Source organism: Dendroctonus ponderosae, unplaced genomic scaffold (genome assembly GCF_020466585.1).
Source record: "Dendroctonus ponderosae isolate FM_Combo_2020 unplaced genomic scaffold, Dpon_F_20191213v2 Dpon_F_20191213_6, whole genome shotgun sequence".
Classification (NCBI taxonomy): domain Eukaryota; kingdom Metazoa; phylum Arthropoda; class Insecta; order Coleoptera; family Curculionidae; genus Dendroctonus; species Dendroctonus ponderosae.
In genome coordinates, this window is record NW_026018814.1 from 14,570,155 (window position 1) to 14,592,355 (window position 22,201).

The 22,201-nt window shown below is 37.5% G+C and overlaps 3 protein-coding genes across 14 annotated transcripts in view; all 3 read left to right on the forward strand.

The window, feature by feature from the left end:
* Positions 1 to 1,271: 1,271 nt before the first annotated feature.
* LOC109543863 (insulinoma-associated protein 1a) lies at positions 1,272 to 7,365 on the forward strand. Its single transcript, XM_019913780.2, has 5 exons — positions 1,272 to 1,375; positions 2,359 to 2,614; positions 4,074 to 4,348; positions 4,738 to 4,936; positions 4,999 to 7,365. The coding sequence occupies exons 1-5, from the start codon at positions 1,326 to 1,328 to the stop codon at positions 5,041 to 5,043; spliced, it is 825 nt and encodes a 274-aa protein (XP_019769339.2). The 5' UTR covers positions 1,272 to 1,325; the 3' UTR covers positions 5,044 to 7,365.
* A 577-nt stretch (positions 7,366 to 7,942) lies between these two features.
* LOC109543841 (polycomb group protein FERTILIZATION-INDEPENDENT SEED 2) lies at positions 7,943 to 16,318 on the forward strand. 7 transcript variants are annotated; one of them, XM_048667338.1, is made up of 12 exons: positions 7,943 to 8,050; positions 8,411 to 8,587; positions 8,650 to 8,781; positions 8,837 to 8,997; positions 9,056 to 9,319; positions 9,378 to 9,734; positions 9,792 to 10,139; positions 10,198 to 10,669; positions 12,741 to 12,881; positions 12,936 to 14,878; positions 15,394 to 15,652; positions 15,705 to 16,318. In XM_048667338.1, exons 2-10 carry the CDS (start codon positions 8,491 to 8,493, stop codon positions 13,058 to 13,060), a joined length of 2,097 nt encoding a protein of 698 aa, XP_048523295.1. In that variant the 5' UTR covers positions 7,943 to 8,050; positions 8,411 to 8,490; the 3' UTR covers positions 13,061 to 14,878; positions 15,394 to 15,652; positions 15,705 to 16,318. The 7 variants fall into 7 exon arrangements, with proteins under 7 accessions (XP_048523295.1, XP_048523297.1, XP_019769305.2 ...); XM_048667340.1 differs by having other exon boundaries at positions 7,954 to 8,050; positions 12,936 to 14,697; XM_019913746.2 differs by having other exon boundaries at positions 7,954 to 8,050; positions 12,936 to 14,488.
* Positions 16,319 to 18,674: 2,356 nt separating this feature from the next.
* LOC109543834 (papilin) overlaps positions 18,675 to 22,201 on the forward strand; it is a 70,642-nt gene continuing 67,115 nt past the window's right edge. For 4 of the 6 annotated variants that reach the window (XM_019913735.2, XM_048667227.1, XM_019913732.2 and 1 more), the window contains exon 1: positions 18,675 to 18,897. In XM_019913735.2, the coding sequence (XP_019769294.2) occupies positions 18,869 to 18,897 (29 nt within the window). In that variant the 5' untranslated portion in view covers positions 18,675 to 18,868. The remainder of the gene's footprint in view (positions 18,898 to 22,201) is intronic. The other 2 variants (XM_019913731.2, XM_019913733.2) reach the window with 1 other exon arrangement.

Here is a 22,201-nt window from a genome sequence, read left to right on the forward strand (position 1 = left end):
GAAAAAATGTTGATGACCTTTTTTTAGATGTAAAAATTTCAGTTTCGAGTCTCCTAAAGTTTTAATAAATGAATTATAACTCATTAACCGATGAGTTTGTTTTGTTTTACGATTTGTAAACAGCAAATGGGGAAAACAATAAATATTGCTGCTAGACAAACGATCCAGATCTTCGAATTGATTAAATGAGCGACAAACTGTGCCTTCTTATGGAAACAGTTTTATGCAAAATGTTATTGCAACTGCTTGAAGGAATCAAGTACAAATTTTTGAAAAACATGTTTATTTGGATTCACTTTATAGCATTCTCCAATAAACCGGACTTCATTATTGCTATTTAAAGTGTCTTAAAAAGAATGTAACTGCTGCTTAAAAATGTTTGAAAGCAAATACAATTGCGTTGGAACGCAAATCGCAAAAATATCGTAAAATCAAACTAAAAGGGCCAAGGAAATCAACAAGAAAGAAACGAAGTGGTTGTTTCTAGTTTTTTTGAAAAAGTTGGTTTCCACTGCAACTTGACCATTGCAGTATTCCAGAAAATCGTAATAAAAAATGTAAATATAACAAAATATAATAATAATAAGTAATGTAATATATAAATGTAAAAAATGTAAACGTTGAACTTCCTTCTGTCAGAACCCAATTCCAACGGGAACTTAAAGTACTTATTGGAACCAAATGGAAGTCTTGAATTCCAGAGCAAATACCCTTGCAAAAGCCAAAGTGGATTCGTTCTCAAATAAAATGCTCTTAAATATTGAAACATAGGCGATTCAACACCTCGCAGCTCGTTACATACATCAGAACCCAATTCCAACCGGAACGTAACGTTCCAACCAAATCGATGCATTGACTTCTAGAGCAAAAACGGCTAAAAGACATCTGAATACTGAAACATCCTGAAGAACTCAACCAGGTAATTCAACATCCCGTTGCTGCTTCCATAATCAGAAGCCAATTCCAAGAGGAAAATTAAGCATTCATTCGAAGCAAATCGATGCCTCGCCTTCGGGGGCAAAAGAACCCCGATACTAATAACGCATCCGCCTATTGTCGTTCGTGGTGTAAAAACCGTCGCGACGGCAGCATCTCGAAAATCCGTTACAGAACGGTGAGCGTCGCCTCATGCCAATGAAGAGAGCGTTTGAGCCTTGGACCAATGGGAATGGCCGGCTCCGACCCACCTAGCGCAAGAGCTCTAGAATTTCGAGGCGGAGTAGCGTCGCTATTGGGGGCTTAAAACCTCATAACTTCCGTGCAACTTCGACTATTCCGAAATGTGAGTTGGGCGAAAGTTAGTCGGTCGTGGAATTCGGTGTGGGATGCCTCGTGTGAGTTATCCTCACCATGAAATGGAATTCGCTACGTTCAGGTAGGCTGGCTATTGTGATTTGGTGATTTTATCCAGTGTGTTTTCAGTGTTTTTTGCTTTTTTACGCTTTGCACAAATCAGTGGTAACTATTATGGATAATTTTTGAAAATTTTCGGAAACCCAGGCTTCTAATCGGGCACGACACAGCTGTTTTTCGCTTATTAACAGGGCACCCTCTAGGGAAAAGGATGAGTTTTCATATAGGTATCTTAACTAATTATAGTTTGCAATATGCGCAAAATGTTTTTCTTAAAATTTATCATTTCACATTTTTTCATGGTACATGGTAATTGGCACTATGATGCCTGATAAAAAACAAATTATTGTAATTTATTAAAATAAATAATACAGTTTTCTAATTTTTATTTGGGCCACCTCATTTTTATGAAAACCCTCGATTTTAAAGGAAAAGGTCACAATCGACTAGATTTAGTTCATAAGAAAACCCTACTCGACTTTTGTTTTATTTGCTATTGGGAAAAACCTGACCAATTACATTTTCTAACCCACTATTTCAGAAACGAAACGTTTAAAGGCACAAGTATATAAAAAATCGACAATATTTCCCCGAACCCGATGGGACATTCAATTGTGGCCAATTAAAATTTGACCTCCCTGTATATTTTTTATTATAGGTGATTATTTAGGGCATACGATATATGCAAAATAAAACTGAATATTATTTGAAATAAAGGTGGAGTTTTCCAAACTCTAATATGGATTGCACTGAATAGGTAACAATTTTTTTAACTCAGAGAATAGAATAGTACGCATAGGAGATTCTTGTAGATAAGGACCTGCACTTTGAAACTTATCAAAAAATATATTCTTTGCTCACTGATTTGGTATGATATTTTTAAGCAAAAAACGATTAATTTTCTGCTCAAATAGTCAAACGAACCTCGTCCTCCAACTAAAAGCGATAAGCAATTTTCCCCTCTTCTTGAAAACGTCTCCACTTCAAAACTATCACTCGTTTCAGATCGCCGCATTTATACTCACAGCCCTCCATCCTCCAAAGGCTGGGCATCGATAGGCTGGAGTTGGATCCCAGCTTCCTGCAGTTCCAGCACTACATTCGCTACTCCTCCGAACCTCTAGAGCTGACTGCCACTTCCACTCCATTGGATCTGAGTGTGAAAACCACTTCCGTTCCGATCACTCCTCCTTGTACTCCGTCGCCGAAGACTAGGACTCCTCTGAGTCCTACTCCCGAAGTTCCAAGTAAGAAAGTTAAGGTAAATTATTGTCGTGAGGATTTCGGGTAGGTGTAATGAACTAGTGATGAGCAACGCAAATCCAGACCAAAGCTTGTCTTGAAATGTCTTGCATTGACTGATCAACCAAGACTGACTTGAAAAAGTTTTACATTGCTTTTGCCCATTTTTTTTTAACTTTTTAAACTTTCTGTGAATATTTCAGTTTTTTAGAGCTTTTTGCAAGAGCAAGTCTTGCACGATCTCGGCCTTGCAGAAAGAGTTTTGCACTCTTGCTTTTAAATAATGCGAAAACTTAAAATTAAATATAATAATAAATTAATAAATAAAATTAATTCAATAATAACTAATACGAAATAATAAATAATATTAAAATTAGAAGATAATGATAACCAATACACAGCACTAATTACATCAATCAATCATACGCAATAATTAATTGCGTATGATTTTCTTATTAATGGTTAAATCTGAAGTTTTAGAAAATACAACAATTTTAATTATTTAGTCACTCAAAATTATTAACGCGTACATTTCCATTGTCTAATAAGCTCCATCCCAACCCGAATATATTTTCTTGTAGTATGATTTACAAATTCTAAAGAAAGTACAACAAACTTAATGTAAGGTGTAGATGTTACGTCTTGATTGTACCTATAAAATTTTAACAGCCGCACACTTTAGACAAAATTGAGGACAAACGCAATTAATAATGAACTTATAATTATTCGCAAGTATTGAGTAATTTTACTGTTTACGCATCAACTTATTTCAGGGCTCTCGCAAGGAATATTAAAAAAATGTTTTTATCAAAGTCGAATTAATTTTTACAATCGTGCTGGGTTTGATCTAGCTTTTTTGCTAGAGCAGTACCAGTCCCGCTCATCACTATAAATCAACCAATTATTTTCATTGTCCAAAAGAGATTTGAACTTGTTGGAGTTGTAATTTTAGTATTTTCTTGCAAAGGCTCCAATCGAATATCCTTCGTGATCTTCCTCCAACCAAGTATCATGTCTAATTTAGTTGATTCCTCTTATTATTATTCTTCTGTTAGACTTATAAATTCGGTTTCTTTAACCAGATTGGACGGTTTTTTTTATTTCGTAATCAAGCTTTGAAAATTCAACATTACTTTATGTGATCTTCGCTTCCACTCCGCTTTTTAGGGCCAGTTGGAATTTTTTTGGGTTTTTGCGGTTTGCGAATTTCCGTCCGCTCCAATTCATTTGCAATTATAAATCGTAGTAAATGTGCCATTGATATCAAAGCCATTCACTATCAATCCCAAACAACAGTGATTCATTTATATGGGCTTTCTACTATTTCAACCAACTGAGAGGATTTAACACAGCCAGTAATCGCACGCCTGACAATACAAATTTATGCAAAAATCGATAGAGTGGTGGACTCTTTTGGCTCTGATTGAGCCAGTTTGACTGGAGCAATTTTCAAAACATCAACATGTCGCTCTTTCCAGCTAAACTCCCCAAACCCGAAGAAAAGCAAAGCAACTCGCAAACTCAACTTCGACGAGGATAACAGTTCCCCCGTTTCGGGCACCATCATCAGAGAGCTGCGTCCCGACGAGCATTTGGTGGTGAGAAAAGGTGACATCGATCCTGCGTTCAATGTGGTGGAGGTGACCGAGGAGGCGAAAGCCGAATTGGCCAAAATCGAAAATCACATTGGCGACTACGTGTGTCGGTTGTGCAAAGAGCTGTACGAGGACGCTTTCGGCTTGGCTCAACACAGGTAAATAACGTCGATTAGTGGCTTTCATGGGGCTCCTGAGGCGTGAAATTGAAAGGCAACGGGCCATGTATGGATATTTGTGGCACTTGACCGTGCAAGACATTGATTAAGGCGATAATGTGGCATTAGTTCCGCCAAAATGGCACGCGATAATGTTAATGGACGTGTGGGCTGCAGGCACATGCCAACAGGTGCTCCCGCATTTAATTTGTTGATACGCCCTGTGACTGCGACCACAAGGTGTGGTCACAGTTGTTAAACAATGTGATCTTTTTTCAATTTATATTTATCACATATAATAATTTTACTAGAGTAAAATTAAATCGTCTTTAAATCGCACATTCACCATTATGTCAAGTGATAGCGATATCTATTTCAATTTGTTCCAGGTGTTCTCGGATAGTTCACGTAGAATACCGATGCCCCGAATGCGACAAAGTCTTCAACTGTCCGGCCAATTTGGCTTCGCATCGACGGTGGCACAAACCGCGACTTCCCAAAGAAAACAAACAGGAAGAAGGAGCAATGAATGAAACGGACGGCGGGGAACAATTCAACTGCAATGAATGCGGCAAGCGATTTCGAAGGGTAAGTGGCGGATTGCAGCTTCATTAAACTGGCCTGGCTGATTCCTATGGCATTTTTTACAGATAGCTTACCTTCGAAAGCACCAAACCTTGCACCAGGTGGACTGACAGCGGCTTGTGCCGGTAAGGCCAATTCCACGTCTTCCGCCGAACCTTTGGAGGCCTCCACCTTTGCCTCCAGCCTGCGAAGGAGCCATTTCGATGGAACAGCGGTACTTCTCTCGAATGCCCTGGATGGATTTCTCTGGTAGTAGCTGTAAATAGACACAGTGCATAGTAAAAGGAGTGAAATATCATGTAAACTAGACAAAAGAGGGTGTAGTTAGTAAGGATCGGTAGGGTCAGGGTCTGGTTTATTTGGAGAAGTTTTCAATTATTCTAGTCGTTTTTTCTAGTCAAAAATATTTTTTAATTTAGTTTATGTAGGCTGTCGAAACATGCTAGTCAAGAAGTTTTTTTAAATTAATTTTACAATTCTAGTGATATTTTCTAGTCTTAAAAATTAGCCTTCCAAAATAATGTATCTAGATATATCTAGTCAAATCGAATGATTCTAGTCAGTTTCTTAGTCAAACATACACAGCATTCCATAATGTACATAATAATAGTGGTCAGAATATCACAAAGATGATCTCATTAGTCATATGGCTGCTTGGAAGTAGAATTTCGCTTCCGATTGAGTTTTTCCGAGAATTCTCTTCAAAAATGTTTCATAAGTTTTAAAGCGAAACACTATTTCCGCGAAGAATTGTGAGTAAACTGAAGGAAAGTAAATGTGGCGCCATTCCGGAAATGATAAAAAATGATTGAAATTTATCGACACGCACTGCTTTGTTCAAAAGTTTATCTTGTAGATCTGATGAGTTTTTCGAAACCACTCGTGTCATGAAGAAATTATTTTTCACGACGAGCTAAAGCCCGAAAAACTCATCAGTTGCGTGTAAGATTTCAACAGAAGAAATTCTGTGGATGCCAAAAAAAGGGTGAAAGCCTCACTCGTTTGATGACCATTTTGCATTTCGTTGATTTTTCATAGTTTAAGTAATATTCGATTTTTTTCAAATTCAAGCACTTGTTCTTATTTTGGCATCAGGAATAATTTTCGGTTTACTCAAAAATCATCACTCCATATACAGGGTGTTTATTTTACTAAGCATACAAATCAGCTTCAGTTTTACAACATTCAATAAGCAGTTACGTCGATAGACTCCAATTGTAAGTTCGCACGATGTTTTCTTATTCTCTTCTTGTCCTTGTGGTTCAAAAAACGCCTTGTATATGCAGAGCATTTCAAGTAGGAATCAGTAGATATAAGAGTGTGTTTATTGTTATTATTTTCCTTTCAATCACAAACGATAGTTCCTTTAAGTAAGAAAGATACTTTGATTTTCTAATAATGAATAACGTACGTTTTTACACCTGAGAGTGCGGGCAGGGCGAACAGTATGCAATACGCTCAAGTATCGAGCGCATTATCTCTAAAATGCGCGAGATAACATCGCAACAACAATCTAGAATTTGCAGCCCCCATGTAAATAATAATTCATTCTAGGTGGTCAAGTTACTTGTGTGAATCGTTTGCCATAGTTTAACAAACACAAAAAGCTTGCGTTTTGATAACATTCGCGTTTCAAATGTGATATTAGGTTGTATAGGGATTAGGGCCAGTAAACCGTATTTTAGTGTAATTTAAAAAAATGTAATTAACTAGTCATGAAAGAGATTTATTGTACAAATGTTGAAAAAATTATTATCTAAGTTTCTAGTCTTATCTAGTCATATAGTTGTATGTACCAAACATTTATAAAGGCGAGTGTGTATCTAGTCAAAACCACTTTTGCTTAAAATGTCCTTATAAACTTATTAATGCAAATAGTATAAATATGTACTTATGTAAGAATTACTGTTTTTAAGACACCGTATGTTATTTTTCTATGCTAATTGGATTTATAAATTTAATCCGGTATACCGATGTATCTAAAAATAAGCGCTAAGTTGGAATTTAATTTTCAATATAAGTTTCTAGTACCTACAATAGTGGATTTATTGCGATAAGCAAATGTAACTGAAATATTTAAAAGCGTTTTTCTTAGGAATTGAATTTAATTGCGCTATTTGTCAGCCTTTTCAGAATCAATTTTGTATATAGTGATATTTTAATAGCGTACCATGCACGAGAAATGTTTCGTTTACCAACTTGAAACACCCTACCTTAAGGCATCGAAATTAGATGCTTACTAATCGGTTGTTTTATAGGGTGATATAGGGGGTCAATAATTTTTCGCTTTACTTTTGCTCTTCCCTAAGGCGTGTCCCAAGGAGGATGATAAAGGTCTAAGATGGGGAAGTTGTAAACGGTTTGCCAGAAGAAAGTAGTGGCGTCCTTTGTTATCTGATGAAAAAGTATTAGTAAATTTCAATGGTCGAAAAGCGTGTTTTTCCTAAAAACATCACTAAGAAAAGTTGTAAATAAAAGTATTTTTTATAGAGATGAGCACATTTTTAACGGGGCCAACCACGACCCGGTGTCCGTGAAAATTGATTCATTTGAGAAAGTGAATTAAGTTGCTGAAGAATTGCCGTTATTGTTATAACGATATTATAACTGATAATTATTAATCTCGTAGGCCACCAGGCTCGTACTGAAGGTATAAATATAAAAATAGTTATATAAATACTCGTGAGTACTAGTGAGCATTTAGCGTCTATTTTATCTAGTAATTTTCGATATTATACAATATCACTGATTTTATCATTCAGCTTCACCGTGTTTGAATTCGCAAAACATCTGACTCTTACCGTTAATGGGTTAGCAATTATACGAAAGCTGAAACGAAAATTTAAAAGTCAAATTATATTTGAGTAAAAAAAGCCAATGACAATAAAGATGCGAAATTTACATGCGTTTATCAAGCAAAATTGGAATAAACAGGCCTCCCACAGCGCTGCCATATTTGCCAATATATATGCCAAACGCCCACTGGCGGCTAAATTATAATTACACTTTGACTAGTAAAATTTGACAGTTGTTGTTTGAAGGCTGGTATCTGCTGGAATGTTTATTTTTTGCGATAAAACGGTTTTTAAAAATATCCTTGCACTAGCACATATCTATGTAAGTTAGTAACTGATCAAGTACATTTTCAGTCGTGCCCCTTAACTTATAAAGAATGAATGTGTGAGGGATCCAGGTGCTCAAGCTCGACAATCTAGAACCGGATCTTTTTTTGGGCAGAAAAGTACATTTTCACACTGTTTCTTAAGTGTTTTATTGTTCGTTTGACTCCTTTTTCAGTACGTTGTAAAACATGTAACAGCAACTTTACCGTACAGTAGGCGGAATGGAAATGTGTCGATACATTTTTTGCGGGGAATTCTTATTACTATTAAGCAGTCATTCTTTTAAGCATCGCATCATCAATTCATCTCGAATCATTGGGACGTGTATATTCTACATTCGGTTTATGCATTTCAGAAACGTTCATATCCAGAGACAGTTTACTTTCTTTGAATCTGTAAACTAACAAGAATTAGAACTAAAGTTGATTCAAGAAGATGAAAAGTAGAGCTGAGAAGAGAATTGAAACCGAAGGAGCATATACAAACCGTATGAGACAAATAATGGATGAATCTGAGACACTGGTGGTGGAAAGTGAGTTTCTAAGCAACATTTCAAGGTGATAAATAAGTTATGTGGCTTTACATTTTTTGTAGATTCAAGCGATATGAGCTACATGTCAGAATTAGAGCTGCCCTCTGAAAGGGTAGAAGAATCCCAACTTTCAGAACATGTTAAAAATTTAACCGCGTTATTGTCATCTGTTTTGGCAACATGCTGTCGATCATGTAAGTAAACTGAGCTATTTTTTAAATCTAAGTAAAACATTAATCAACCGCACAGGCAGTTGTTGCAGAAAGATTGCAGATATCTTCAGGACCCGGAATCCTGATAGCATTTACGATAAATCACCTTGCATTGTGACTACGTTGGTGTCAAGTACGCCCCTGTCCGAAAAGAATACCGAACACTTATTCCAGAAGAAGCGTGAATGTTGCGAGCCAGTAATTTATAAACCACTTTAGAATAAAAAGTGCATTTAATATACGTAAGTTTTTTCAGAATGACGCTGAATATTGGACGAATACACAAAATTTAGACATCGGCAACCACAGTCAACCGAAAATTAAAAAGTCTAGTAAGAACGCTTCTGATCGCAAAGCCAGTACATTGAATGATCCAGAGTCACCTCTAGCTGATAAATTGGATTCAAAAGACGAGAGAATAGTAAATACACCAGCACCAAAATCGAAGAAACGCATGAACAAGAAAATATCAACTAATGAAAGTGAAATTTTGGAGGCAGGGTCCAACCAGCGAGTGCGAGTAATTTACGAAATACTTCAGGATAAAAAGCGCATTTAATATACGAGTCTTTTTTCAGAATGACGCTAAAAATGAGACAAATACCCAAAATTTAAACATCGGTAACCCCAGTCAACCGAAAATTAAAAAACCTGCAAAAAAAAGACGCGCCATCTATGCCCTACCAGGCAAAAGAAATAAGGCGTCTGGTCGTAAAGCCAGTAAATTGAATGATTCAAAGTCACCGCTAGCTAACACATTGGAATCAGAAGAGGAGATAATGGTAAATAAATCAGCATCACAATCGAAGCAACGCAAGGAAAAGAAAAGATCAACTGATAAAAGTGAAATTTTGGAGGCAGGGTCCAACCAGCCTGAAACGTCGACGAAAACTGCCACAGATTTATCGGAAAGACACACTGATATTTCCCAGCGAGTAATTTACGAATTACTTCAAGATTAAAAGTGCATTTAATATACGAGTCTTTTTCAGAATGACGCTAAAAATCAGACGAATTCCCAAATTTTGGACATCAGTAACAACAGTCAACTGAAAATTAAAAAATCTGGAAGAAAAAAGCGCACTCCCTATACGCTACCAGGCGGAAGAAAGGAGACTTCTGATCGTAAAGCCAGTAAATTGAAGTCACCGCTAGCTAATACATTGGATTCAGAAGACGAGATAATGGTAAATAAATCAGCATCAAAATCGAAGCAACGCAAGGAAAAGAAAAGATCAACTGATGAAAGTGAAATTTTGGAGCCAAGGTCCAACCAACCTGAAACGTCATCGAAAACTGCCACAGAGTTATCGGAAAGAAACACTGATATTTCCCAGCGAGTAATTTACCAAACACTACAGGATAAAAACGCATTTAATATACCAAAATCTTTTTTAGGATGACATTGAAAATCAGACAACTACACAAAGTTTGGACATCAGTTACAACAAGCAACCGAAAGCGAGAAAGGGTAAAAAGCGCCGCTCTTTGTATAAAGTACCAGTCCCACAAAAAAAGGTTGCGCTTGCAAAAGATAGAATATCTGATATAAAGTCACCGCAAGTTAGTACACTGGATTCAGAAAGCGAGACAACGGAAAATCATGCAAAGTCGAATCCAAAGAAACCCACGGGAAACAAATTAGCATCTAAAGGAAAGCAGAATTTATCAGTTCAAGAAAACTCATCATTACCAGACGTTGGAGTTAAAGACTACAAACGGTCCAAATCACAAGCGAAGAAAGTGGATTCGGTAAAGAAACAACCAGTAAAATCGCTAGCCCCTGCTAGCGGTAAAAAAGCCACAGGAAAATCCGGAAAAGGGGCCACAGGAGAAACTTGTGATAAGAAGGGACAAAACTCCCCATCAGGTAAGAGTCGCTTATAAAGCTGCCCATTTACTATTTTCGCCTTTGACTGAGACTTAATCGAAAAAATTAACGTCAATTAAGTATTTTATCCGGTTAATGCGACCTATTAATTGTATCGACTGTTGCTGACTTTTACAAGTTAAGGTACGAATCCACTGGATACTTTTGTATCGCAACATGCTGAAGACACGTGTTTCCTGTCTACAGGGCAAATTAAAGGTGTATCGCAACAAAATTCGTGTTGCGGCTATACACCACTTGATGCCCGAGAGCATTTAAGTGTACACAGATGTTTTCTTGTTGCGCTTGTGTTTCGTACGAAACAAACTTGGTTTGTTTCTCAGGATTTGTTGCAGTAAAAATGTTACAATGGAGAAGTGGTTAAGGGATGAAACATTTAAATTAATTGCGGAATATTTGCAGTTTTTTAGTATCTGTCCTCGTTATTTGCACAAATATAAGTCCATGTAGGGTTCCTGGGTGATTTTCCATGAATTTTTTGCATCCTTTTGTTTACATTTTTTAGTGAAAGAAATTAATTTCATAATAAATTTAATTATTCATTACATTTTTGTGTATTTTTATTTGGATTAGCTTACAACCGATAAACCTGAATTATTGTAAATTAAATTACAGTAAAAAAAATAAATTTTAAAGTTAACTCGTCAGCCATCCCTATTTTAATTTCAACTTGCACTTGAGGCTTCAAGAGAAAAATGTGAGCAAAAGGGCACAAAAAAAATTCATAGAAAATCACCCAGGAACTCGACATGAACTCATATTTGTGCAAATAATTGAAAAACGAGGACAGATACGAAAAAACTGCAAGAGATCAGAAAATTCTTAAATTGAACAACAAATACAAAAATGTGTTCGGTCGAAGTCAGTGGCCCACTACAAAAAGGCTTGGGGGGGGGGGGGGTAAAAGTAGGTATGCCTCTATAAAAAAAGGACACCCTGTAGATTTTCACAACCAGTCGCCTTACCTACACGCCTCTGCTCTGTGTCCATAATGTTGTGAATCACCCCGTATAATCAAATTCTGCTGCAGACACACGTAAAAGATTTTTGTAAAATCCAGGATCTTCATGTCGTAATTATTTTATTAATTTATTAGCCCCTAGTTCAGTTCTTCTTGCTATCCACTCGCGCACACATATATTTTCCGTTTTTTAGCAAGTCTTCGTCTTTTTATAGTTGAAAGCACAATTAGAGCAGCAGAAAGTTTTCTCGACATTTTCAAACCGAAAGTGATCGACTGAAACGAGTACAGAAAAGTCTGCGGAGATACAAAATTGTTGCGCTGCTTAGGTATTCTAGTGTACACGAGTCACGCAACATTTATAGCACAGATACATGATACAATGTTGCGTATACAAAAAAAGCGTGCAACTCGCCGTCTAGTGAACACAGCACGACAACAAATATAGCGCAACAATCCACTTTTTGCGATACAAAGTATCCAGTGGACCCGTACCATTAGAAGTTCCACGTAGATATCTCTCTAAAAACACCAAAGGCTCCGAAGCAACAAATGCAAAGATAAATTCATCTTATGCCGCTTTATCCGTCGTAAGTCGACAGCTTTATCGACTCACTGCACTTAGTATTATACCAAAGAATCTATTTTGAAATATTGCAAGCGATTCGCGGCAACATGCTTTGCCATTGCATTTTTTCTACTTTTATAATAATTGTGGCTTTCTAATCTAGATAATGAGAAAACGACCGAGAAAATACATGCTGCTCCAGGTAGTCGTTTTTGAAAGAACCCCATTGTCCGTTATTATTTGTGTTTTTTTGTTAATACTACTTTCTAAAAAAGTAACTATTGTTTTTTGCCTCCTGTTCGGCTATATTTATGCTGATCAGATGATTATGTTTTGTATTCATTGAATATTTAGTAAAAGCTTGTTGCAAACATTAATTTATATTTTGCATTTTTATTGGATGAAAGGCCAACTTGGAAGAGATAAGTATTAAATCACGAATTAATTATGTATAAGAAAAAATGATCTATAACTGTCTATTTAGTGGTGCGTCAAAAATTACAACCGCCTGTGATTTTCAGAAGATTTTGTCAGTCCTCAGTCAAATCATATTGTGGCTAACATCCGCAATGAACTATACACAATATCGATGGACACCGAAAGCAAGAAAACTAGGAATATCATAGCAAGAAAATTGGCTCGACGCGCCGGTTCCAGCTTACGTAAGTTTTAAGAACCGGCCTGAGTTTTTGGATGAAAAGGCGTTCTTGTTTCAGATGGTTCTGTTCTAGCAGAACCCATCGACGCAAATCCTTGCTCAAAAAGATTGTACTCTGATGAGGCTTGGAGAAATTCGGAATTGTTTGAAATTTTGTGCAAACAGAGTGAAGAAAATTGCTAGTGTTAATTGCTGTTTAAGTTTCAGCAGCTGAGTGTATAACAAAAACAGTTTTTACATGCATTAACTAACATCGGTGCCGAAACCAGATTTTTATCGAGCGAACGTCCAAGTAAATGCTGTGGTACGGAGACACGGACGAAGAACGACCAACCAAGAGTGAAAACGCCGCTATTAGTAGGGCCCCATCCAATATACATTTGTCTGAGATTGTCCAAACTTTTGGCTTTGTTGATGAGGTGTTCTATTTGGCCTTCTATGGACAGGCACAACAAACACACACACAAGACAGGTTTTCACCTTGTCTTGCAGTCTCAGTTCGATGTTCTTAATATGTTGTAGAGCCTAAAAAAGTCTACGAAACCCAAATCGAATTGAGGGTTTAATTCAATCAATAACTTGCTAGTTTACTTTTTCGGAGTTTTGTGCAGCGGCTGGAACGTTCCTGGGAAACCAGACGATCGTAAACGACCGGCGTGGCAATCGACATGAGTGTTGGCGTGTTTGATCGCAGGATTGCCTAAAGACTCCTTCAACCCCCTAGGGGTCCATCGCCGCGATCATATTCTGCGCGAGTCTGAATGGCACCTGTTCTGGCCATTCGAACGTTTCGCCCTTATTGACAAGTTGAAATCAACGTGAACCACATCTACGCAAGTGGCGCCCACTAGAAGGTTTTCACCATTCCTGTCTCCTAATTCGAGCATGTACCCCCTGTTATGGAAATAACAACATTGGTTCTGATGTGTCCAGTTCGCGCCGTAAACCGTGTATAAAACGTTCAAATAATGTCTTTTATTGTGAGTCAAAGTAGCAGGTGTGGATCTCACAACTGCTACCTTTCAACTTACTGTGTTTTTATTATAAAAGTTTCTCTCCAATGTGTCCTTTTTGATCTTTCAGTGCTACGATGCGATAGATTGAAATCTTCCGTAACTTTAGTTTGAAAGCTCACAGCACAAAATTTGAAGTGTATCGGGAAAATGGTTCAAAATTGGTGAATTTTGCGCACGTTCATCATTGTGTCCAAATGGGTTTAAATCGGGGAAACCGGAAAATAATTGAGTACATACGAACCGTTTTGAGAACAATATATTGGCAAACAGGCCGTGAAAATTCAAAAGTTAGTTACCAATACCCTGGCATCCGGAAATGTGTTTCTGAATCATTCGCCCAACACTTATGTCCACAATAAAGTTGTGGTCGCAGCTGAGTATATAGAAAAACTACGTTCGTATCCACTATCGTTTCATACTTTTAGAAGCTAATGCCTGCCTTTGTTGTAAATAAATGTCCTGGAATACGGCTCAGATATTGCCATCAAAGAACATCCCCTCAAGGGGGATATTCTGTGATTGCCATGTTAGCCACAGTCTGGATGGAGTTCTTGTCCGTGGCCCCGGCTTTAGCAGCGTGTCCATCATTTTCCAGGTGAGAAACTCCTCTGGGAGCCCTGGAGACTCGATGGCATTGAAGAAAGGTCTAGGAATTGTTAGTAGTGAAAAACTAAGTACTACTCAAGTATGTGTGTTATTTGTTTACATTTTCAAACCCGCAGCATGCAATTGTGCGGTTAAGTTGTCATTAGCTGTCTTTTCACAGGCTCTAACCTTGCAAGTTCTTAAAGGTTATGTTTTTGTGTGCGTATATAGATAGAAATTTGTGAAATAAGAGCAATCTTAAAGTTCCCGAAGCCAGAATGGAAAATTTTACTACTGCAGAGGAGCAGGACAATGTGATTATTCAAAACTCTATCAGATTTTTGCACACTCTTACTAACCTGAGGAAATTAAACGTGCCAACCTTGCAGTCACTGTATAGGTAACTTTGTGGGGCGTCTGGGGCTATAAAAATGCTTAATGTTTACCCGAGAAAGGTGCCAGAGACGGTTCATGATGTGGCCAGCTTCGAGATCCATTAAAAACTACTTACTTTGGCCCCAAATTCTTTGCTCAAATTTTCAAGCTAATGTGGTTAAAACTTAGTTTGGAGTCTTGATTTTATTTGAGTAGACGCTAGAAAGTCACTTTTTGGTTCCCTACTGAACTGCTCAGCTATTGAGCCTAATTGCTGCTCATGTTAATCAGAAATGTTTGCTAAGAGATGGTCCACATGCAGTTTTCATTGGGAATAAGCTGTAGATTAATTCCTTGGTCTTTAGTAAATTCCTCACTTAATGAGCCTAGTTGCTTAATCTTCTCATAAAAATCAACAGTTTTGGCAAAAAATTGCTCCATTTTCTTCATTGAGTAAAATTTTTCAATCCATTTGTAGGCTGTACTATTTTCACAGCTTCTCAGGTTTTCAAGTGCAACAATTTTTTATTGTGCTTCTAGAACAAAATGTCGACTAATGGAATTGCGCAGACATGTGTCTATGCCTGTACAAAAGCCCTATCAAAGATGCGAAAAATGCCTCATGAAATTCTCTGAAGCGGACACAGGCTTTGAAATTACGCCATCCAAGCCCTCGCCGTTTGCCAAGAAAATCATCGAGAAAGTCAGGAAGAATCAACCATTAACTGACTTTCAGAAAGCGTATTATAAGAAGTTGTTGAAGAGGTTTCCGAAGGGATTCCAAGAGCAAAACAAGCTGGTAAGTGAACTCTGTTTTAGCAAGGGTTTTGTCTTACTGCATGTTGTTTCAGACATTGACTTGCAATTTTTGCAAAAATGGAACTATTGTGGCGATGAATAAACCAAAGCGACAGCGACAGGTGAAAGCAAAGAAACCACCAGCGAAAACCAAGAAAAAATCGAAGAAAAAGGACAGATTTTGCGGGCTTAACCAGAGCGTGGTGTTGCTGTCTTCAGCAAAGAAGAAGCCTGAATCGGAAAACGCAAATACCAAAAACACACAAGAGACAAGTCTTCATCCCATCCAGCCTTTTGAAGCGACGACTGGAACAATGACCAACAGTAGAATGCTCCAGACGCCGCTTAAATCGATTCGAAATAAACATGCCATTAGACTGGCCAAGAAGAAAGAAAACGTCGTAACTGAGGTTCTTTTGCCTGTAATCAGTAAGGCAAAAGCCAAACAGAATAAAAAAAGACTCAACGATTTATCCCGACTTGTACAAAATCGTGGCAAGAGTAAAAGCAAGCAAACGCCGCGGTTAAAGGACTTTTTAGCCAGCCTTTAACGAAAAGGCAGTTTTGTATGACTGCTTTGTAAGTCCGCGGCTGTGAGTCAGATTGAACGAAAATTGTTATTTTGTAAGCATAAAAATTCGTTTTTATTAAAGCAAAGTTCTTAGTCCTTTCAGTTGCTTAATGTATTATTAATGATCTATTTTGGGGGGAGTTTGATTATTTTCCAATTCATGCAAAGAGTGGAGTAGAAATCGTAGATAAAAAAAGTCCGCTTCCGTTTGATAACCCAATTTCAAGTGCGAACAATGCTTTATCGGGTTCGGAGCCGATCTGCGATTCAATTAAACAATAAAGTTTAATATTTGTCCATAGACTTGTGGCTGTTTGCGCATCGGGAAAAACCGATTGTATGTTGAGGTAGTGAAACCCTAACTAAGTGCGCTTTAACTTGCAAATTTACCCTGAAATTGAGTTAAACGGGAGGAAACATTAGAAAACGATTTCCAAACGCTACTGTCTAGGTATATGGGACCAAATGAGAATTATCTTCGGAAAAAAGGATATAAATGTGCCATTTCAGATAGATAATGAGATCTGTTTTTACACGGGATCGTAGGAGTGGGAAGCGACTCAGATAACGCATTTCCTCTGTTAAATCAGCTTCCGCTCGAAAAAGCGAAAACACTAAGACAAATCGGTTTGATGTGTTTAATCGAATTATTGAGGAATGAAAAACTTAAGCAACTTGTTTTCACTTTAAAAAAATGGGCGTGCGAGCTCAAGTCTGAGTGCAGTTAACATATAGGTCAATTATGTACTGGACAGAGACAGAGATGGAAAAGTTGGAAATAATTATGAATTTAAATGGGGATTGGAATGAAAACTCATACTCGGATTGCTAATAAAGGTTTTTTGGACAAAGTGTGTGTAATTTAGAGGGATTTAATTAAATTATTGTTAACTGGTACAAGCAGTCAGCTAGTTGTCATTTAAAAGTCGCCTCAGTAGCTGTCATCGCTTATTTTTAAACAACTTTTAAAAACGTAATTTTTTAATTTTCTTCTAAAGTGCAAATAGTTGAAGCAACTGCAGTTATTCATGGACATCTTGAGAGCGTTTTCTAAAGTTTTTTTAGTCGGGATTAATTTTGTGATGGGGTTGAAGGAAAGTGCCTATGTCGGTGAACACAGTTTTAGTGTTTTGCATTTACTGATGCTGCTTTTAACATGCCCCAAAAACGCTTGAAATTATCCATTTGAGTAAGTTTTTAATTCAGCTTTTTGTTTTATTGCAACCTCAATTCAGCAACCTCAAGGTAAGAGTAAACTTAGTCGATTTCAATGGTGGTTTGTGGGCAGTTTACCCAGTCAAAATATCGGGATTTCTTCCTGTGTGTGTGGAATTTCCAACTTTTGTAGAAAATGGAAGTTTCCTGTTCCAGTTTTTGATGGTTTAGTGTCGGTACTGCGGTTTTGGAAATGAAATTCCGGTTTATATGTTCAGAACTTTCTGACGTTAGCTGTCACCGATATGGATGAAAAAGCCTCTCAAATGCCTCAAATTCTACATGATTTTCGTGAAAAGAAGCCAGAATGCAGCGACCAGAAACATGAGAAAAGCTTCAGAGCCGAAATAATGAACATTTTTCGGTTATTGGCGTTTTTTGAGCAGCCACCATCTTTAATAGACGATAAAAAATTTAAAACCGAAAATTAACTATGTACATCTAAAGATCAATTTTTTCGAAAGATATCAATTCTTTAAAAATCCCTTAAAGTGTACATTATTTGCATCTCAAGGATGCGATAAATGAAATTGCCTATTCAGACTTTCCCGGATTTTTCTGCAGGGTTTTGAAGACTTCCACTTGATGGGCGTAAGGGCGATTTAAACAAACTGAGTTGTGGATAAATAGTCTTCTGAATTGTAATGTTTTGGTTTAAATTTCCGCAAACTGACTGAGTCTGAACCTCAACTGAATAAGAATCACGTAATTTACCTTTACGCCCTTCTACATAGCAATCCTTGAACGAAGCGCCTTGGGAATAAACCTTAAGCTCTCACTCAACTTGTCATATTTTTTGTACCTTACACATTAAGTGTTAAGTTCAATTTCCTGATAAATGCCATTATACTGAGAAAATCTACAGTTATCTATGAGGATCTTCAAGATATAAAAATGCTTTAAAATTGTGGTATTTTTCCGATTGGAAGTGCTAAGTTGGCAGACATTGGATTTTATGTAATGGGAACGAATTCCTCACCAATGGTCCAAGTCGTTCGCCTTTGTACACTTCCCAGTAGCAAATATTGAGAGACGTTACGTAATTGGCCCCAAATTGGCAGATAGCTGGACCACCTTATCAGTGGGAAAAAAATTACGTAAAAAGTCGCTCTGTCGGAATTCGAGGCCAGCCAACCGCCTCCGCAACAGCGTCCATCCTGCTTGAATCAGCCCTTTCGTCGTGCTTTCGTAGTGCGGTCTCTATCCTACCATTAGCCTGGGGGGCCACCAGGGTCCAGCTTCGACCGCAACACTCACTAGATGAGTCTTCCCGCGACCGTCTTCGTTGAAGCTGTTTTTCGGCAATTGCTCGTTCGGGGATCTTTCTGTTTCTGATCAGCTCACGTCGAGCTAGACGAGCTCACGCTGCAGCGATTATTTCGCTTTTTCATTTTTGCGCGAACTTTACTTTTGTGTGAGTGATTGTTTGGCATGGAGTTAACTTTTCGGCGACGATGTCGGTGAGTAGAAAAATCGATTTTCTCACAAATAAGAACACAAATATTCAAAATTTATTTAGGAAAACTTTTTGTGTTTTTTTGCAAAATTCATTTTTTTACCTGTGAAATTTAGGACATTTTCGTCGTTAATTTTATTTGCTCTAATTCTCTTATTTATCAACTCTAAGGGTCTTAAGAAGTCAACAAATTTTGTTCAAATTTTTACTTGATTTTTTATGTTTGTAAAGCAGCACAAACCTCTGCTTGCTGCCTGCATCATAAGATCATTTTCTATTAATTAATCTTCTAATAAACTTCTTTAAACAAGATCTACATTTAGTAATAATTAGGAATTTATACTATTTTGGACTTATTTTATTATTTAACTGTTTTGAACATGAAATTGCTAATGAATGCTGCTGGTTTTCGATAAATTATGCCTGTTGCTAATTTTCGGATAATGATGTTTTTAGAACGAAAAATGACTTTTAGCTCCCTTTAGTCAATAAGTTTGGTCGCGATTTAAATAAAACTTATCAGGATTTTTAGAGCCAAGTGTCTAATAGGCCGAGTGAGTTTAAAAATTGCACGTGCTCGGGATGGGAAGCTATGAATTTTTGAGCTATGACGAGCGTGAAGTTGAGCTTAAACCTCGATTTTTACACATGCGTTTGCAAGGCGCACAGGAATCAAGTTTTTGGGCGATTTAAATCAAACTATCAGGACTTTGAAATCCAATTGTTTTCAACACACATTTTTTAAAGAAAAGTGTACAGTTGAACAAAAACTTCCATTTCGGCACCTGATTTACAAAGCGTGCAAGAATCAGATTTTAAGGCGATTTAAATGAAACTTTGAGCATGTTTAGAGCCGCTTGTCTTCTATAATGTGTGCGAGTTTCAAGGTGGTGCGAGCTCTAGATGGAAAGTTACGACTTTTAAAGATGAGCGTGCATTTGAGCAAAATATCCCATTTCCACACGTGAGTTTAGAAAACGCACACGAATCAGATTTTTGGGCGATTCAATTCAAGGGTCTTCCTCTGGGTGTATGAGTTTTAATATGGCGCATGATTTGGATCGAAAATTACAAATTTTTATAGAGCGTGGAGTTTGAGCTAAAACCCCTATTTTTACACTTTTATTTCGACTATATTGATTATGAAGATTTAAATGAAACTCTCAGCACCTTTAGAGCTAAGTTTAGTTTGCAGGGAGTGGGATTTTCAAGTTGGTGTTTGCTCTGGATGGAAAGTTACGAATTTTGAAAAAAGACGGTGCATTTAGTGAAAACTTTAAATTGCAAACAAAATTTGAAATACATTTTTAAATTTGATTAAAAACCATTGCAATGGAAGGTTTACCAGGAGTCAATACCCCGCAAAAGAGTAAAGCAATTTTAAAAATTGTGCCCGTTTTACACCGCACTTATCCATCCATCCAAATTAGTCACATCAGAAGACATCTAAAGCTCCAAACCATTTTTGATTATGAACTAGAAAACGAGCAATAATTGAATTTCAACATGTTTGCCTCTAAGCAGATAAATCAATCGCGAAGAACTGGATAATAAAATGCCTAAGAACGATGTTTACAAGACAATTTTTTTCACACGGAGAGCCTTCTGTGTTATTAGGCCCGTTAGCTCTAAACAGGGCAATGTCGAAGATTGTAATCGTAGAATGGAGGTAATAAGTCTGAAATTTGACGTGGTGTATACTTAAGGCCTGAGTTCTAATGGAATGATGAATGGTGGCGAGTAGTTGGAAGTTGAAGTGTTAATTGGATCCTATCAGGAGCGGCTATGGAGCCAGTAACTTCCATTTGAACACAGTTGGGTCCACAAGCAAATTCCGAACCAATTTCAGAAGTTGTAAGAAATGATAAAAGTTAAGGTGCAAAAGTAAGGCTTGAGGTGGATTCAGTAAGTGATCGAAGATTTGCAACTGCCTAATTAACTATCAGCATTACATTGCGTAGAATATTACTGAAGAACTCAGGACAGTTTCAGCTAGAAGAACCATGATAATCCGAAATAGGCGGAAAAAAATTCCAAATTAAGCATGTCTTAGTTCTGTTGCCTCATTATTTTTTGGGAATTTTGACTATTTCAGTCACGAAGTAAATCGGCCCTAATCTCACGCCCATCAGGTGTACGATTACATCGAAAAGATATTCAATGTTTGACTTTTCCCGGGCGAGCGACCTTTCGGTACCACTCAAACGATTTCGAGAATGGTGCCGCGTATGGTGTTCCCATATCTTTTATTTATGGGATGCATCCACATCACCCGAAATGATCATTTGAAAGGGAATAATCGCTTAATATCAATGTCGATCAAGTATTTTGATTTGGCCAGTGGCGCAGCCCAAGTGTAGATATTTTACCATTTTCGTAGTTAATTGTAAGAGCGAAGTGCATTAAATTTTGATGGCCGCCACATTCTGGCCGATACCTGTCTGGTGTTTCGTTGCCACTAACAAGCGGCATTTTATGGGGATTTAAATCAACTTGTTAGAGTGCTGAGCTTACCTTTGTCTTCTGGGATCCATCCGTGAGAACGCCTCGAAACTTAACTTCATTTATTTTATGCCCCAGCAAGAAAAAAGGATTCTCAATCCTGCAACTCATTGACGTTGATAGCAGTTTTTCATTTGCTGCAATCGCAAAACACGGCGTTTTTTTTTAATATCGTCCAGACTCAACGTATCTTAATCTTTCCGCCTTCATCTGGTGATTTGTGATCCGAAATTCAGGTATTATTTAAAGAAGCTTCTGGTGTCTAGGCGGCTTCTGTCTCTGTCCCACCTAGATCTCGAGATTACCACACAATTTATGAGGCTTAAGCTAGGTCCTTAGGTCGATTTTTCACTTTTAGTTCTAGACAAGCCACCGGGTAATTTACGGTATGTTGGGGTAGAAATTTGTTGGACAAAGGTTTCCTCTTGCTGGTCGTTATGTAAAGCAACCCGTAATATCGGCTCGATCTGGTAGCCAGATGTTGCCCAGTTCCCAAAAACCTCATTTTCTTAGCGAAATATCTGTTCGGCCTTTTGGTCAATTTCCAACCAAATTTAAATCTCTCTCACCCTGAATTATTATTCAACAAAGGGACGCCAAATTTAGCGAATAAAATAAACAAAACCCCATCCCAACTGAAATCCTTTATTACGAAGCACTGAAAGCGCTCTCATCTTACGTTCTCACAACAATCAAAGCGCACTTGAGTTCTCGCCTTTGTGCCACTTTAAAAAGCCTGCCCATAAAAATGTGATTGAAAAGAACTGTCTTGTTCTTATTTTTTTAACATGGAAATGACCAGGCCG

What these genes read in the sequence shown, in the direction of transcription:
- LOC109543841 (XM_048667338.1), top strand. Translation starts at nt 8,491, where the DNA reads ATGAAAAGTAGAGCTGAGAAGAGAATTGAAACCGAAGGAGCATATACA. An exon ending in AGCGTGAATGTTGCGAGCCA is followed by an intron (nt 8,998 to 9,055) that starts GTAATTTATAAA and finishes AAGTTTTTTCAG; the next exon opens with AATGACGCTGAATATTGGAC. An exon ending in ACACTGATATTTCCCAGCGA is followed by an intron (nt 10,140 to 10,197) that starts GTAATTTACCAA and finishes AATCTTTTTTAG; the next exon opens with GATGACATTGAAAATCAGAC.
- LOC109543863 (XM_019913780.2), top strand. Translation starts at nt 1,326, where the DNA reads ATGCCTCGTGTGAGTTATCCTCACCATGAAATGGAATTCGCTACGTTC. An exon ending in ATGGAATTCGCTACGTTCAG is followed by an intron (nt 1,376 to 2,358) that starts GTAGGCTGGCTA and finishes CACTCGTTTCAG; the next exon opens with ATCGCCGCATTTATACTCAC. An exon ending in TTCGGCTTGGCTCAACACAG is followed by an intron (nt 4,349 to 4,737) that starts GTAAATAACGTC and finishes AATTTGTTCCAG; the next exon opens with GTGTTCTCGGATAGTTCACG.